This window comes from Budorcas taxicolor, chromosome 12, assembly GCF_023091745.1.
Source record: "Budorcas taxicolor isolate Tak-1 chromosome 12, Takin1.1, whole genome shotgun sequence".
Classification (NCBI taxonomy): Eukaryota; Metazoa; Chordata; class Mammalia; order Artiodactyla; family Bovidae; genus Budorcas; species Budorcas taxicolor.
In genome coordinates, this window is record NC_068921.1 from 71,061,029 (window position 1) to 71,078,760 (window position 17,732).

The 17,732-nt window shown below is 39.4% G+C and overlaps 1 protein-coding gene across 1 annotated transcript in view; it reads left to right on the forward strand.

The window, feature by feature from the left end:
* Window positions 1-17,732, forward strand: part of LOC128057591 (ATP-binding cassette sub-family C member 4-like) — a 128,307-nt gene that overhangs the window by 22,331 nt on the left and 88,244 nt on the right. The window contains 5 exon segments of the mRNA XM_052650040.1: window positions 13,601-13,690; window positions 14,694-14,857; window positions 16,548-16,673; window positions 16,849-17,098; window positions 17,547-17,648. Coding sequence (XP_052506000.1) covers window positions 13,601-13,690; window positions 14,694-14,857; window positions 16,548-16,673; window positions 16,849-17,098; window positions 17,547-17,648 — 732 coding nt within the window.

Below are 17,732 nucleotides of genomic sequence, written 5' to 3' on the forward strand. Positions count from 1 at the left end.
TTCCATCACCTCCACTAGTTTTATTCATAGTGATGTATCCTAAGACCTACTTGACTTTGTATTCCAGGATGTCTGGCTCTAGGTGAGTGAGCACACCAGTGTGATTATCTTGAAGATCTCTTTTGTATAGTTCTTCTGTGTATTCTTGTCACCTCTACTTAATATCATCTGATTCTGTTAGGTCCATACTGTTTCTGTCCTTTATTGTGTCCATCTTTGCATGAAACGTTCCCTTGGTACCTCTAATTTTCTTGAAAAGAGCTCTAATCTTTCCTATTCTATTGTTTTGCTCTATTTCCTTGCATTGATCACTGAGGAAGGCTTTCTTATCTCTCCTTGCTATTCTTTGGAACTTTGCATTCAAATGGATTCTGTTCCTTTTTTTCCTTTTCCTTTCACTTCTCTTCTTTTCACAGCTTTTTGTAAGGCCTCCTCAGACAACCATTTGCTTTTTTGCATTTATTTTTCTTGGAGGTAGTCTTGATCACCACCTCCTGGACAAGGTCATGAACCTCCATTCAGGGTTTTTCAGGCACTCTGCCTATCAGATCTAATCCCTTTAATCTATTTGTCACTTCCACTGTATAATCATAAGGGGTTAGATTCAGGTCATACCTGAATGGTCTAGTGGTTTCCCCTACTTTCTTCAGTTGAAATCTGAAGTTGGCAATAAGGAGTTCATGATCTGAACCACAGTCAGCTCCTGGTCTTGTTTTTGTTGACTGTATAGAACTTCTCCATCTTTGGCTGCAAAGAATATAATCAATCTGATTTCAGTATTGACCATCTGGTGATGTCCATGTATAGAGTCTTCTCCTTTGTTATTGAAAGTGAATATTTGCTATGACTAGTGCGTTCTCTTCACAAAATTCTATTATCCTTTGCCCTGCTTTATTCTGTACTCCAAGGCCAAATTCACCTGTTGCTCCAGGTATTTCTTAAGTTCCTACTTTATTAGGTGTTAGTTCTAGAAGGTCTTGTAGATCTTCATAGAACCATTCAACTTCAACTTCTTCATCATTACTAGTTGGGGCATAGACTAGGATTACTGTGATATTGAATGATTTGCCTTGGAAATGAACAGAGATCATTCTGTCATTTTTGAGATTGCATTCAAGTACTGCATTTAGGATTCTTTTGTTGACTATGATGGCTATTTCATTTCTTCTAAGGGATTCTTGCTCATAGTAGTAGAAATAATGGTCATCTGAGTTAAATTCATCCATTCTGGTCCATTTTAGTTCTTAAAATGTCAGTGTTCACTCTTGCCATCTCCTGTTTGACCACTTCCAGTTTGCCTTGATTCATGGACTTAACATTCCAGGTGTCTATGCAATGTTGCTCCTTACAGCATCGGACTTTGCTTTTGTCACCAGTCACATCCACAACTGGGTGATGTTTTTACTTTGGCTCCATCTCTTTCTTCTTTCTGGAGTTATTTCTCCACTGATCTCCCATAGCATATTGGGCACCTACCAATCTGGGGAATTCATCTTTCAGTGTCCTATCTTGTTGCCTTTACACACTATTCAGGGTTCTCAAGGCAAAAATACTGAAGTGGTTTTCCATTCCCTTCTCCAGTGGAAATAATTAGAGAAGTGATCAGGTAAGAGAAGAGTTCTTCATACCATGAATTTTACCCTGGTGTGAATCAATGTAAAAGGAGTCAGGATTTCAGGTGTCTTTACAAATGATGTATATATCATATATCAGTGTCAAGCACTGAAGAACTCTTTATAAACTTGATTCTGGGTATCTGTTTGCATTAGACTATTTGCTTTAAGAAAAGTCTCATTTGACCAATTTTTATACTTGAAATTTTCTTGGAGAGTATATATCTAGTGTTCTCAATCACACAGACAAAACAGGAACTATGACCTCTTCTTACGAAAACATCAAAATCACAACTAACTGCTGTACAGTCATCAAAAAAAAAAAAAAAAAGTTGGAACCCACCAAAAATATACTCTACATCCAAAGACAAAGAAGAGGCCACAAAGAGACAGTAGGAGGTGTGCAATCACAATAAAATAAAATTCCATATCCAGTGGGTATGCAACCTACAAACTGAAAAATAATTAAAGCACAGAAGATCTCCTACAGGAGCAAAAGTTCTGCACCTCATGTTAGGCTCTCCAGTCTGGGGATTTGGCAATGGGAGGAGGAGCCCCCAGAGTATCTGTGTTTGAAGACCCGTAGGGTTTGATCACAGGAATTCCACAGGACTGGGGGAGATGGAAACTCCACTCTTGGAGCATACACACAAGGTCTCATGGACACCAAGACCCAAGGAAAAGCAGTAAGCTCTGAAGAGTCTTGGTCAGAAATGCCTGCTGGTATTGAAGGGTCTCCTGCAGAGGCAGAGGTGGCTGACTTATTTCCAATAAAAAGACACTGGCGCCAGTAGTTCCGGTGAGTACTCATTGGTGTGAGCCCTCCTGGAGGTCACCATTTTCTTACCAAGACCTAGCTCCTTGCAAGTGCTGGGATGCCTCAGGCTAAATGACCAACAGGGCAGGAACACAACCCTACTCATCAACAGACAGGCAACTTAAAGTCTTCCTGAGCATAAAGTCGCCTCCAAATGTATCACTTGACATGGTCCTGTCCGTCAGAGAGACCAGGCAAGCTCCACTCACCAGTAAGCAGGAACCTGTTCCTCTCACCAGGAAGAAAAAGAAAAAAAAAAAAAACACCTATGAAACTAATCCAAAGCAATTAATAAAATGGCAATAAGGACATACACGTTGATAATTACCTTAAAGAGATTAAATGCTCCAGCCAAAAGATGTAGACTGACTAAATAGATAGAAAAACAAGACCTGTATATATGCTGTCTACAAGAAACCCACTTCAGATTTATGAACACATACAGGGTGAAAGTGAAGTTCTGGGAAAAGATATTCCATGCCAAATGAAATCAAAGGAAAGCTGGAATAACAATACTCATATCAGACAAAATAGACTTTAAAATAAAGACTATTACAAGAGATAAAGAAGGACACTACATAGATCAAGGGATTAATCCAAGTAGAAAATATAACAACTGTAGATATACATACACCCAACATAGGAACACCTCTATATATATAAGGCAAATACTGATAGTCATAAACGGAGACATAGTAATGAAATAGTAATGGGTGACTTTAATAGCCTATTTTTATCAATAGGCAGAACATTTGACAAAAAATCAATAAGGTAATACAGGCCTTAAATGACACATTAGATTAGATGGACTTAACTGGTATATATAGAACATTCTATCCAAAAGCAGCAAAATACACATTCTTCTTTAGTGCACATGGAACATTCTCCAGGATTAATTACATGCTGGACTACAAAGCATTCTCTAGTAAACTTAAGAGAACTGAAATCAAACATCTATTCTGACCACAACACTACGATATTAGAAATCAAGTACAAGAAAACAAAGGTGTAAAACACAAACACATGGAGGCCTAACAATGTGATATCAAACAACCAAGGGATCATTGAAGAAATCAGAGTGGAAATAAAAAATATCTAGATGGACTTCCCTGGTGGTGCAGTGGGTAAGAATCCACCTGCCAATGTAGGGGACTCAAGTTTGATCCCTAGTCTGCAGTTCGTGGGGTTGCTAAGAGTCAGACACGACTGAGAGACTTCACTTTCTCTTTTCCCTTTCATGCATTGGAGAAGGAAATGGCAACTGACTCCAGTGTTCTTGCCTGGGCAAATTCTTAGAAAGGTACAACCTTCCAAGATTGAACCAAGAAGAAATAGAAAATATAAACAGGCTAGCTTCAAGTACTGACATTGAAACTATGATTTTAAAACTTCCAACAAACAAAAATTCAGGACTAGATGACTTCACAGGTGAATTCTGTCAAACATTTAGAGAAGAGTTAATACCTATCCTTCTGAAACAATTCCAAAAAAAAAAAAAAAAAAATTGTAACAGAAGGAATACTGCCAACATCATTCTATGAGGCCACCATCACCCTGATACCAAAATCAGACAAATATATAATAAAAAAGAACATTTTAGACCAGTATCACTAACTAATTTAAATGCAAAAATCTTCACCAAAATATTAGCAAATTGAATCCAATAATACATGAAAAGGATCCAGTAATATGTGAAAAGGATCATACACCATGATCAAGTAGAATTTATCTCAGAGGATAAACTTTTCAAGGATTTTTCAACATCTGTGAATCAATCAGTGTTATATACCACATCAACAAATTGAAGAATAAAAATCCTCTCAATGGATGCAGAAAAACTTTTGATAAAATTCAGCATCCATTTATGATAAAACTGTCCAGAAAGTGGGCATAGAGGGAATATACCTGAACATAGAAAGATCATTTATGACGAACCTGCAAATAACATCATACTCAATGGTGAAGAGCTGAAAATATTTCCTCTAAAATCAGGGACAAGACAAGGATGCTCACTCTTGCCACTTTTGTTCAACATAATTTTGGAAGTCCTAGCCACAGAAATCAGAGTAGAGAAAGAAATAAAAGGAATGTAAATTGCAAAAGGATAAGTAATACTGTCAGTGTTCGCCATTGACATGATACTATACATAAAAAAAATCCTAAAGATGCCATCAGGAAACTAAGAGCTCATCACGGAATTTGGTAAAACTGCAAGATACAAATTAATATACAGAAATTGGTTGCATTTCTATGTATGAACAATGAAAATAATCAGAGAGTGAAATTAAGGAAACAACCCCATTTACCATTGCAGCAAAAAAGGATAAAATACCTAGAAATAAACCTACTTAAGGAGGCAAAAGTCCTGTACTCATAAAACTACAAGACACTGATGAAAAATGGTGACTGCTCTCATGAAATTAAAAGACGCTTTCTCCTTGGAAGAAAAGTTATGACCAACCTAGACAGCATATTAGACAGCAGAAACATTACTTTGCCTACAAAGGTCTGTTTAGTCAAAGCTATGGTTTTTCCAACAGTCATGTATGGATGTGAGTGAGATTTAGACCATAAAGAAAGCTGAGCGCCAAAGAACTGATGCTTTTGAACTGTGGTGTTGAAGACTCTTGAGTCCCTTGGTGCCGGGAGCCAGCATGAGGAATCCCGCCCGTGGCAAAGGTCATGAGGAAGGAGGCTCAGTATACGCAAAGGCGGGATCGAGCCTCAGGGGTCCACCTGGAGATTCTCAAGCATCTACCCTCAAAACCAGAGTCTGCCTACCTTACTGCTTTATGATTTCACTTACACTTCTGACATTACAGGGGGCTGTCCCCCACCACCTCTCTCTGAGAAAGCGTTAACTTAGAGCTCCAGTTAATAAAATTCCTGGGCGTGACAAGAGTGTTTCAATCCACAAACTCCTCTGAAAGTTCTCCAGGCTGGCTGATAGGTTTGTCCAGCCACATGTGATTGTTCACGAGCCTCCTAACCATGAGAGGCATGAGATGCTTTAAACTTTCTAAATACAGATTATTTTGAGAAGTTAGAAAATTATTAGTATAGTATTAGTGGGTTGGTTAGAAATTATACTGGTGGAGGTTTTTCATTGTTGAGCCAATATTTGCTGCTAAGTCTCCATATCCCCTGCCCTTATACACATTAATGAATATAAATAGCATATAGGAGAAATAAGTATTAACCTTTGATATTAATCGTGTTAAACCTTAGGCTAAGTAAATTATTTTCTTAATTATAACCCACTGCAACTTTCCCCTGTAGGAATGCAACTTTATTTGGTGCCTTCAGAGGGTGGTGCCTGGTTTAAGAAAAATCACCCCTGGAAAAAATAAGTTTTCTGGTTGACTGACCATTATCAGAAAGAAAGGGTCATAAAATGTTAGCAGGCTCCTGGCCAGAAGATGATGTAAAACCTCTAAGACCTTTGTATACATTTGTATGAAGCACCTGATTTTGATAAAGGTCAGGACTGCTGACCCCGTGTGACTTTGTATTTTATCTCTATGTATAACAAAAAGTATGTAAGTGGACCTGAAAAAAATAAAGAAACGGATCAGTTCCTGGAAAGACTGGTCTCCTCATGTCGTTCTTTGTCTCACCTTCTGGCTGAATGCCCATCTGGAGCATGGAGGCTCGCCAAGCCTACTAATTTTGCCGGGGCTTTTAAGATCGGAACGGGGAGGCACTTTGTGTCTCCACTCCTTCTGGAGACCGGGAAGACATCTGTGGCCTACGTAGGTGGTGCAACCTCCTTGTCTTGGAGTTTTATTGGTTTTCCACATAAACCAAGTTATTCAGCCCCTTTTCTCCACTGAATTTTCCTACTACACTATTCTTTCATAATCTCTTTTATGTCTCTAATTAAATAGTTCTTTCCTAAGATGCCGATGCCGTCCACCCTTCAAATTACCCTGGATCCACTGGGGCTGGACCCCGGCACTTTGGACTACAAAGAGATCAAACCAGTCAATCATAAAGAAAATTGGTCCTGAATATTCATTGGAATGACTGATGCTGAAGCTGAAACTCCAATACTTTGGCCACCTGATGTGAGGAACTGACTCATTGGAAAAGACCCTGATGCTGGGAAAGACTGAAGGCAGGAGGAGAAGGGGAACAGAGGATGAGATGGTTGGATGGTAACACTGAGTTTGAGCAAGCTCTGGGAGTTGGTGATGGACAGAGAAGCCTGGTGTGCTTCCATGGAAGCTTGCATGGAAGCCTGGTGTCCATGGGGTTGCAAAGAGTTAGATCCCACTGAGCAACTGAACTGAACTGAAGTTGAGCAAGTCCTGAGAGATGGTGAAGGACAGGGAAGCCTGGTGTTCTGCAGTTCATGTCGTCACAAAGAGTTGGACATGACTGAGCAATTTAACAATAACAAATAGCTTATTAACAATATTGTGTTAGTTTCTAGTGTACAGCAAAAGGATTAAGTTATATGTATACAGGCAGCTATTCATTTTCAAATTCTTTTCTCATTTAGATTATTACAGAATATTGAGCAGTTCTCTGTGCTACACAATGTTCTTTTTGGTAATCTATTTTAAATGTATTAGTGTATGTATGTCAATCCCAAACTTCCAATTTATCCTTCCCACCCATCTTTCCACTTTGGTAACCATAAGTTTGTTTTCTAAGTCTGTGAGTCTCTGTTTTGTAAAGAAGCTCATTTGTACCATTGTTATTTTGTTTTCAGCATATGTAACATATGATATTTGTCTGTCTCTGTCTGATAATCTCCAGGTTTATTTATGTTGCTGCAAATGGCATTATTTCAGTGATATTCCATGTATGTATGTATCACATGTTGTTTATCCACTCATCTATTGATGGATATTTATGTTGCATCCATGTCTTGGCTATTGTAAACAATACTGCAATGAATACTGGGGTGCATATATCCTTTCAAACCATGTTCTTCTCCAGATATATGCCTGGCAGTGGGATTGCTGGATCATATGGTATCTCCATTTTTAGATTTTTAAGTAACCTCCATACTGTTTTTCAGTAACCTCCATAATGGTTTTACCAATTTACATTCCCATCAAAATTTAGAGGAGTTCACTTCTGTCCACACCTTCTCCGGTATTTATTGTTTGTGGACTTTTTAATGATAATCATTCTGACTAGTGTGAGGTGATATCTCATTACAATTTTGATTTGCACTTCTCAAATAATTAGCAATGTCAAGCATCTTTTCACGTTCCATGTGGCCATCTGTATGTTTTCTTTGAAGAAATATCTGTATATATCTTCTCCCCATTATGTGGTTGAGTTGTTTGATTTTTTGATATTGAGCTTCATGAACTGTTTGTACACTTCGTAGATTAATCCCTTTCCAGTTGCAACGTTTGCATTTTTTTTTTCCATTCTGTGGGTTTTCCTTTAGTTTTGCTTATGGTTTCCTTTGGTGCATAATAGCTTTTGAGTTTAACTGGTTCCTGTTTATTTTTGTTTCCATTACTCTAGGAGATAGATCACAAACAGTATTGGTGTGATTTATGTCAAAGAGCATTCTGGCTAAGTTTCCTACTAAGAGCTTTATAGTATCAGGTCTTATATTTAAGTCTTTAATTCATTTGGGTTTATTTTTGTGTGAGGTGTTAAAGGATGTCCTAACTTCATTCTTTTAGGCATAGTTGTCTAGTTTTCCCAGCACCATTTATTAAAGAGACTGTCTTTTCTCTATTGTGTAGTCCTGCCTCCTTTGTCATAGATTAATTGAACATAGGTGCATGGGTTTATTTCTTGGTTTTCTATCCTCTTACATTGACCTAAATTTCTGTTTTTGTGTCAGTACCATATTGTTTTGATGACTATAGTTTTATAGTATAATCTGAAGTCAAGGAGCTGGATTCCTCCAGCTCAGTTTTTCTTTCACAAGAAAACTTTGGCTATTTGGGATCTTTTGAGTTTCCACACAAACATAAAAAATTTTGTTCTATTTCTTTGAAAAATGTCGTTGATAATTTGATAGACATTGCATTGAATTCGTAGATTACCCTGAGTAGTATAGTCATTGTGACAAAATTGATTCTTTCAGTCCAAAAACATGGTCTATCTTTTCATCTGGTTGTGTTATCTTCAATTTTCTTCATCAGTTCAGTTCAGTCACTCAGCTGTGTTTGACTCTTGGCAACCCCACGGACTGCAGCACACCAGACTTCCCCATCCATCTCCACCACCCACAGCTTGCTCAAACTCATGTCCATTAAGTCAGCCATCCAACCATCTCATCCTCTGTAGTCCCCTTCTCCTCCTGCCTTCAATCTTCCCCAGCATCAAGGTCTTTTCCAATGAGTCAGTTCTTTGCATTAGGTGGTCAAAGTATTGGAGTTTAAGCTTCAGCATCAATCCTTCCAATGGAAATTCAGTACTGATTTCCTTTAGGATGGCCTGGTTGGATCTCCTTGCTGTCAGAGGAACTCTCAAGAGTTTTCTCCAACACCACAGTTCAAAAGCATCAATTCTTCGGTGCTCAGTTTTCTTTATGGCCCAACTCTCACATCCATACGTGACTACTGAGAAAAACATAGTTTTGATGTACAGACCTTTGTCGACAAAGTAATGTCTTTACTTTCTAATATGCTGTCTAGGTTTGGCATAGCTTTTCTTCCAAGGAGGCAGCGTCTTTTAATTTCATGGCTGCAGTCACCACCTGCAGTGATTTTGGAGCCCAAAAAAATAGTCTGTCATTCTTTCCATTGTTTCCCCATCTGTTTGACATGAAGTGATGGGACCGGATGCCGTGATCTTCGTTTGTTGAATGTTGAATTTTAAGGCGGGTTTTCACTCTCCTCTTTCACCTTCATCAAGAAGCTCTTTAGTTCCTCTTTGCTTTCTGCCATAACGATGGTGTGATTTGCATATCTGAGGTTATTGGTATTTTTCCCAGCAATGTTTATTCCAGCTTCTTCTTCATGCAACCTGTAATTTCACATGATGTGCTCTGCATATAAGTTAAATAATCAAGGTGGCAATGTATAGCCTTGACATACTCCTTTCCCGATTTTGACCCAGTCCATTGTTCCATGTCCGGTTCTAATTATTGCTTCTTGACCTGCATACAGGTTTCTTCAGGAGGCAGGTAAGGTGGTCTGGTATTCCCATCTCTTGAAGAATTTTCCACAGTTGGTTGTGATCCACACAGTCAAAGACTTTAGGTAGTCAGTGAAGCAGAAGCTTTTCTGGAATTCATTTTTTTTTTTTTTAATCCAATGAATGTTGACAATTTGATCTGCGGTTCCTCTGTCTTTTTCAAATATAACTTAGACATCTGGAAGTTCTTGGTTCACATACTCTTGAAGACTACCTGGGAGAATTTTGAGCATTAGTTTGCTACTGTGTGAAATGAGTACAATTGTGCAGTAGTTTGAACATCCTTTGGCATTGCCTTTTTGTGGGATTGAAATGAAAACTGACCTTTTCCAGTCCTGTGGCCACTGCTGAGTTTTCCAATAATTTGCTAGCATACTGAGTCAGCACTTTAATAGCATCATCTTTTAGGGTTTGAACTATCTCAGCTGGAATTCCATCACCTTCACTAGCTTTGTTCATCGTGATGCTTCCTATGGCCCATTTGATTTCGCACTGCAGGATGTCTGGCTCTAGGTGAGTCATCATTGTAGTTATCTGGGTCATTAAGTTTTTTTTTTAATAGTTCTTCTGTGTATTCTTGCCACCTCTTCTTAATATCTTCAGCTTCTGTCAGGTCCATACCATTTCTGTCCTTTATTGTGCCCATCTTTGCCTGAAATGTCCCCCTGGTATCTCTAATTTTCTTGAAAAGATTTCTGATCTTTCCCATTCTATTGTTTTCCTCCTTTTCTTTGCATTGATCTCTGAGGATGTGTTTCTTAATCTTTCCTTGCTATTTGGAACTCCACATTCAGATGGATATATCTTTCCTTTTCTCCTTTACCTTTCACTTCTCTTCTTTTTTTCAGCTATTTTTAAGGCCTCCTCAGACAACCATTTTGCTTTTTTAAAATTTCTTTTCCTTGGGGATGGTTTTAATCACCACCTCCTATATAGTCTTATAAACCAAGCACTCTGTCCATCAGATCTAATCCCTTGAATCTGTTACTTCCTGTGTATAATTGTAAGGGATTTGATGTAGGACATACTTGAATGGTCTAGTGGTTTTTTCTACTTTCTTCAAGCTAAGTCCAAATTTTGCAATAAGGGGTTCATAATCTCAGCCTTGACTTTTGCTGACTGTATAGAGCTTCCCAGTTTTGTTTTTGCTGACTGTATAGAGCGTCTCCATCTTTGGCTGCAAAGAATATAACTAATCTGATTTTGGCATTGACCATCTGGTGATATCCATGTGCATAGTGGTCTCTTGTGTTGCTGCAAGAAAATGTTTGCTATGACCATTTCATTCTCTTGAGAAAACTGTTAGTGTTTCCCTGCTTCATTTTGTACTCCAAGGCCAAACTTGCTTGTTACTACAGGTATCTCTTAACTTCCTTTTTTTTTAACATTCTAGTCCCCTATGATGAAAAGGACATCTTTTTTTTGGTGTTAGTTCTAGAAGGTCTTGTAGATCTTCATAAAACCATTCAGCTATATCCCAATATAAAATAAAAATAAAAAATAGGATAACTATGTGAGGTCATGGGTATGTTAAGTGGTTTTACAGTAGTCATTTACCAATGAATATTTATATCAACACATCATGTTGTAACCTTATACATATACAATTTTTATTATTAAAATAATGAAATCCTCATTGAAAGGTAAAACCAAACACTTTAAATTGAAAGTATTGCTTCTTTTCCCAATTCACTACTAATCTAGAGCTTCAGTTTCTTGGGACATTTTTCTAGGAATAATGGGAGAAGTCTCCTCATCTTTCCCTAGCAGAGAGTCTTCTTAATCTCAGGGCTATGTGAATCTGAGGCCCTGTCATCTCACTGTCTGTGTTTGGCTATACAGCACATGAACCAGTTTTCTCCTGAGTGATGTGGAAATGGCAATCGTGCCTATACACTTTAGTCAGGGGTCTTCCTTGTCATCTTTATTATTCTGTTGCACCTTCTACCATTTTGGAGATGAATACTCAGATTTTTGCGCAAATAAGTGTGTATCTTTTTTTCAGATCATGCTTAGGTCCCATAAACACATAGGAAATTTCACCAGAACTTTACTTTGAAATTCTTAAGTTGGACTTGAGGTGATGGTTCAGTCAAACAAAAATCACTCTTTGCTGCACAAATGAACCATCGTCTACCTGTGTTTTTTTTCTCTTCCCACCAAACCCTTGGAACATTGCCCTTGGGAAACCTGATTTGACCTGGCATGTTTGCTTAGATGGATATAAACATCTCCCAAAGCCATTAATTTGCTGGTTTGATTAGGCTAAGAATTGTCCCTTTACAAAGTCAAGTATTGTTGAGTTTAAACCGTAGACTGTAATCTGAAATTTCTGAAATGTGAGAAAGACCAGTTTGCTCTTGCACAGCCTTGTCTCAAGTATCCTGCTGAGGTGAAGGAATATGACACTTCTTTGCAGGTTACAGGTGAACTGACTCCTTAGGGCAAAAGGTGGTGCTGCCAAGCAGCTCTGAAAGGCAACTATGAACATCTGTGGTTCATGCTCAGCCCTCTTCAGATCCCTGGTCCTGGGGAGAAATCAGGTCGGGTGTTAGAAGTGGAATGGCTGCTAAGCTCATAGTCACAGTTTGCGATTTTGAGTGATCTTGTGGGATGTATCATATATAAAATGAATTGTCATTTATTTAGCTCTTCCACAACTTTGGTAAAATTACTTTTGGCTTTTGATCATTGGGTTTTTAAAAGTTGTGATAAAATACACACAACATAAAATTTGCCATTTTAACTCTTTTTAAATACAATATTTAGTGACATTAAGCAGTCATGTTATTGTGCCACCATCACCATTGTCTCCAGAACTTGGTCATCTTCCCAAACTAAACCTCTATACCCATTAAACACTCACTAACTCCCCAGCCCTTGCACCCCTCAGCCATCAACATTTTGCTACTTCTCTCTATGAATCTGACTATTCTATGTGCCTTGTGTAAATGGAATCACACAGTGTTTCTCATTTTGTGTTTGGCTTATATCACATAGCACAATGTCTTCGAAGTTCATCCATGTTGTAACAGATGTCATAATTTAATTTCTTTTAAAGGTCAAATAATATTCCATTATAGATATAGATATATGCAATATTTTATGTATTAATTCATCTGCCAGAGGACATTTGGGTTGTATCCACCTTTTAACTACTATGAATGTTGCTGCTGTGAACACGAGTGTACAAATATCTATTTAAGCCCATACTTTCCATTTCTTTTGAGTACATTCCCAGGAGTGGAATTGCTGTATTACATGCTAACTTTAATATTTTGAGGAACTTCCATATTCTCTTCTACTGTGGCTATATCATTTTATGTTCCCACTTGATCTTTGATTTTTCTGTTTAACATGATCAGTAAGTGAAAAGTTACTATGAAACATGACATTTTGTTTTGGATCTGTGCTTACAGTTGGCAGTCTGTTGAAATAGCGCATGGTATCTGTTCAGGTCCCTCAGCTCTCTAGGGCATTTTTTCAGAACATTTTACCAAACAAAAGGATTGTGCAACGCAGGCTATATTTTGGAAAGTCAGTAGAATGGCATTAAGAACACAGGTTCCTCACGAAAATAGCATTTTGAACTTTATACTCATTCCTTTCAGAATGAAGAAACTGAGACCAAAGTGTTTAAATGATGTCACGCATGAATTAATGATCAATTCCAGATATACAGTCCAAGTCTCCTAATTTTCTTTCTTTAGACAACCTTCCCACTCTCATCTGAATTGGCTCAAATTTACTTTAGTTGGTTCCTAAGTCTAAATCTACACCCTTTATCCTTCAGGCAGGTCCAGGTTCACAGAGGGGCAGATTTTGCTTCAACCTTCTGCTCCTCCCTTTTCTGTCCTTGTGGGCAGGGCTGCTACCACATTGAGGAGATGAAGGATGAAGGAAGGTCCCTGGAGCCCTGCTCTCAGGGATCATCCTGTTCTTCCTGACACCATGAAAGACCCCATGAAAACATGCTCTATTTTGTTATGTTCTAAGAGTGACTTGGTATCACTGTAGGAATCCAATTCTCTGTCTCCCTCTCTTATTTCAGGCCCTTCGCCTGAGTAGCTCGGCCATGAGGAAGACCACCACAGGCCAGATAGTCAACCTGCTGTCCAACGATGTGAACAGGTTTGATCAGGTAAGCTGCATCTGAGGGATCCTCTTCCATGTCCCGTCCTTCTAACTGGGTTCAGCTTACTAGGATGCCAGGTGCCAGAGTTTGGTGTCAGCCAGGATTCTGTTGAGAGCCTAGGATGAGGGCTCTTTTTAATTCAATGCTTATTTCTTCTGTGTGCAACTTAGATGTAATAATGTATGTTTTCCTGTGGATGAGAGGTGTCCTCCTGGTGTGGCCCTTCTTGGTATGTGGTATGGGCGTTGCGGGGCTGACTGCCTCCTCCTCTGGATGATGAAAGCTTGGTAGGCAGGATTGTTCTTTCCCCTGCACCCTGTTTGGTGCCTGTTGAACTGAACAGGGAGCAGAAAGACTTATATAGGAAGCATTCAAAGAATAACGCCAAGTGGGTGGTCCCTAGCCAGATAAAACTTCCTTTCTGCTGTCCCCCCATGCTCTTTTTTTTCACACTTATTTATGAATGGATTGCATTATCCAGGGTGTTGAGCCTGTTGGTTAGATCTGTATTGTATTAGACCACTTTGAATTATCCATTCATCAAACATGAAGTAAGGCTCCTACCCAGTGTCAAGGATGGATAAGGTTCAATTTTTGCCCTGTGGAAGCTGCAGCCTGCCAGGGAGGTAAATGCACAATTAATTACTGTTGAGTGTAGTAGGTACCATAATATAGGCTTTCCTTCAGTGCTGGAAAGCCCCAGGGGAGATGGCAGCTGAATGCTGAGGCAGAGGCAATTTGGGGACACCCTGAGCCCATCTGTGGGGTGGGGAAAATCAGTGCTGCTGGACTCATTCTCCTGGCATGTCCCTGAGACTGATCTGTGCTGTCCCGGAGCAATGTTGTTTGGGATAGACATCTGTATTTTTGCTTCAACAGGTTTGAAACCCGCTGAGATCATTTCTGTTCAGGTTCTTGTTTGTTCTTTGATGGGAGATTGTTTCTAAATTGTGTCCTTACTGGTTTTATTGCATACAGTCCTAAGAAAGCTTTGTCTTTTTCTTTTAAGGTAACGATGTTCTTGCACTATCTGTGGGTGGGGCCACTGCAGGCTATCGCAGTGACTGCCCTACTCTGGATGGAAATAGGAATATCATGTCTTGCTGGGATGGTGGTTCTAATTATTCTTATGCTTTGGCAAAGCAGCTTCGGGATGTTATTTTCATCTCTTCGGTAAGAGAAACACAGGTTTAAGATACTGTTGATATGTAATTGGTAACATTCATCATCTGCCTGATGCTTTTGTTCAAAAACAAAGTTAATGCCTTCTCTGGTCTCTTCTTTGCATGTGTTGTAGGCCTTTCAGGCTTCTCCAGTGGAGGCTGTAGCCTTAGCCTGAAGGCTGGTTGTGAAGCGTCCAAGGTGACAGCATTTACTCTTTTATCATGGCTAGCTTTTCAGTCACTGTACCTGAAGAGAGTGTTCTTAAGCAGAATTTGCCTATGTCCAAGTTTCAAAAACATTATTAAATAGTAATAATCTTTTTTTAAGTCTTAATTTATTGTTTATTTATTTGGGCTGCCCTGGGTCTTAGTTATGGCATGTGGGCTTTTCATTGAGGCATGCATGTAGGATCTAGTTTCCCTGACCAGCAATTGAACCTGGGCCTCCTGCATTGGGAGCATGGCATTTCACCCACTGGACCATTGGCTCAGACAGTAAAGCGTCTGCCTACAATGTGGGAAACCCAGGTTCAATCCCTGGATCGGGAAGATCTCCTGGAGAAGGAAATGGCAACCCACTCCGGCACTCTTGCCTGGAAAATCCCATGGATGGAAGAGTCTTGTAGGCTACAGTCCATGGGGTCGCAAAGAGTCAGACACGATTGAGCGACTTCAATGTCAATGTCAATGTAAATAGTAATAGTCCTATATGCCCTTTTCTTTCTTTCTTTCTTTCTTTTTTTTTTTTTATGGCTACAATCACCATCTGCAGTGATTTTGGAGCCCCCCAAAATAAAGTCTGACACTGTTTCCACTGTTTCCCTATCTATATGCCCTTTTCTAACTGCACATATTTTTGTTATGTTTGTGTTAGAGCCTTTTCAAGTATGTATGTTCATATCTTTTTTTTAATTCACTGTTTCCATCTAGGTATAAGCACCCCAAGAAGAAGACTAATCTTAATTAATTATCTACTTATAATGAGTATAACCTGCCCATCAACATAAGTGATAGAACACTGATGATGAAGGGCCTCATGGTGATGAGTTAGACATGAGGGAGGTCTTAGAGGGTTGGAGATGGGTTACTGACCAAGTTGTCAGGTGATAGAGATGCTATGCTGTTTGAAGCTCTTTGAATTCTTGTGTGTGTGTGTGTGTATGTGCACCTCTCTGTGTGGTATATTTCTCTACTTGGAATTTCCTCTCCTGTCTTTGCTGTGGAGAGATGTTCCTCATCCTTTGAGGCCATGTTCCAGTGCTACCAGGTCTCTGAAGCTTTTCTTGCTCTCCTTCCCCAGAGGAACTAACAGCCCCATTTTTTCTGCTTGCCAGGACTTTTACTCCTGTTTTATTACAGCATAGCCACAGTCTTCCTGTTAGATTCGGGTGCCTTTCTGCCTATACTACCCAGCCGTGAACTCCTTGATCAGATGGTGTATATCTGACTCATTTCGGGTCTTCATTAGCTGGTACCACAAATTCTCCAAATTACTTCTTGAATTGGACTGAAGGGTTGGCTTCCTAATTGAAGTCTTTCTCCATTTGTACTTTGAGAAGGACCTCCCTGTGATGTAAGCACAGAAGTGCTGTACGAAATCATTTGATCCCTGGTCTCTGCCTGTGAAAACTGCTGCTACTATTGCTATGGAAAGTTGGGCTGTGATCACTAAGGCTCATCTCTCATGTCTGTCCCCTCAGGAGTAAGACTGCAGCTCCCACAGACAACAGGATCAGGACTATGAGTGAAGTTACAACTGGCATCAGAAAAATAAAAATGTGTGTTTGGGAAGAGTCACTTGACAGCCTTATTTTCAATATGAGAAAGTAAGTTTTTTGTATGTACACAGCATATTTTCATACTTTGTGTCCAGGAGGTGAGGGGTGGTTTATCTTAATCTGTGTCCACTCCCTAGAAAGGGACCCCTCACACAGGATACTTGAATTCATGACTTGACTGTCTATGCTTCTTCTAAAACCTATTTCCTACACTCTTATCCAGTAAGGAAATATATAAGATTCAGAGAAGTTCCTGCCTTCGGGGAATGAATTTGGCATCATTTTTCGCTGTGAGCAAAATCATGATTTTCATCACCTTCCTCACCAACGTGCTGCTTGACAACGTGATCACAGCCAGCCAAGTGTTTGTGGTGGTGACGCTGTTCAAGGCTCTGCGATTTTTGAACACCCTCTACTTCCCCATGGCTATTGAGAAGTTGGCAGAGGCTTTTGTCAGCATCCGAAGAATCAAGGTTTGGTGACACATAACTTTTTTTAAAGTTGTAGGTGGATTTTTGTAAACTACTTCCTTTTATTTGGTGTCACCAGGTTCCAGTTAGATGAGATTTAGTTCTCTCAGTGCCAAAACTGGCAGTTGTTCCAAAATGTTCCCTCTCTTCTCTTTCTTTTGCTGCATTGTGTCTTCATTGTTCTGATTAGGCGGGGCTACTCTTTGCTGTGGAATGCTGACTCTAGGTTCCTGAACTTCAGCAGTTGCAGTGTGTGGGCTTAGTTGCTCTGCAGCTTGTGGGGTCTTCGGGGATCAGGAATAAAACCTATGTCCCCTGCCCTGGCAGGCAGATTCTTAAGATCACCAGGGAAGTCCCTGTATAAAGTTTTCATTGCAAATTTCAGGAAAGCAATTATTTTTGTCTATACCTTGTTCCTGCAGTTTAACAATATATCTTCCTTTTTCTGTAGAACTTTCTATTACTTGATGAGATACCACAGCTCCTCCCTCATCTGCCATCAGATGGTAAAACGATTGTGAACATGCAAGATTTCACTGCTTTTTGGAATAAGGTAACAAATCCTCCATTTCAAGATCATGACTGCTAAAAGATAACTGTGACACAGATTAAGGGGGATTTTGAGATTTTTGCCCAT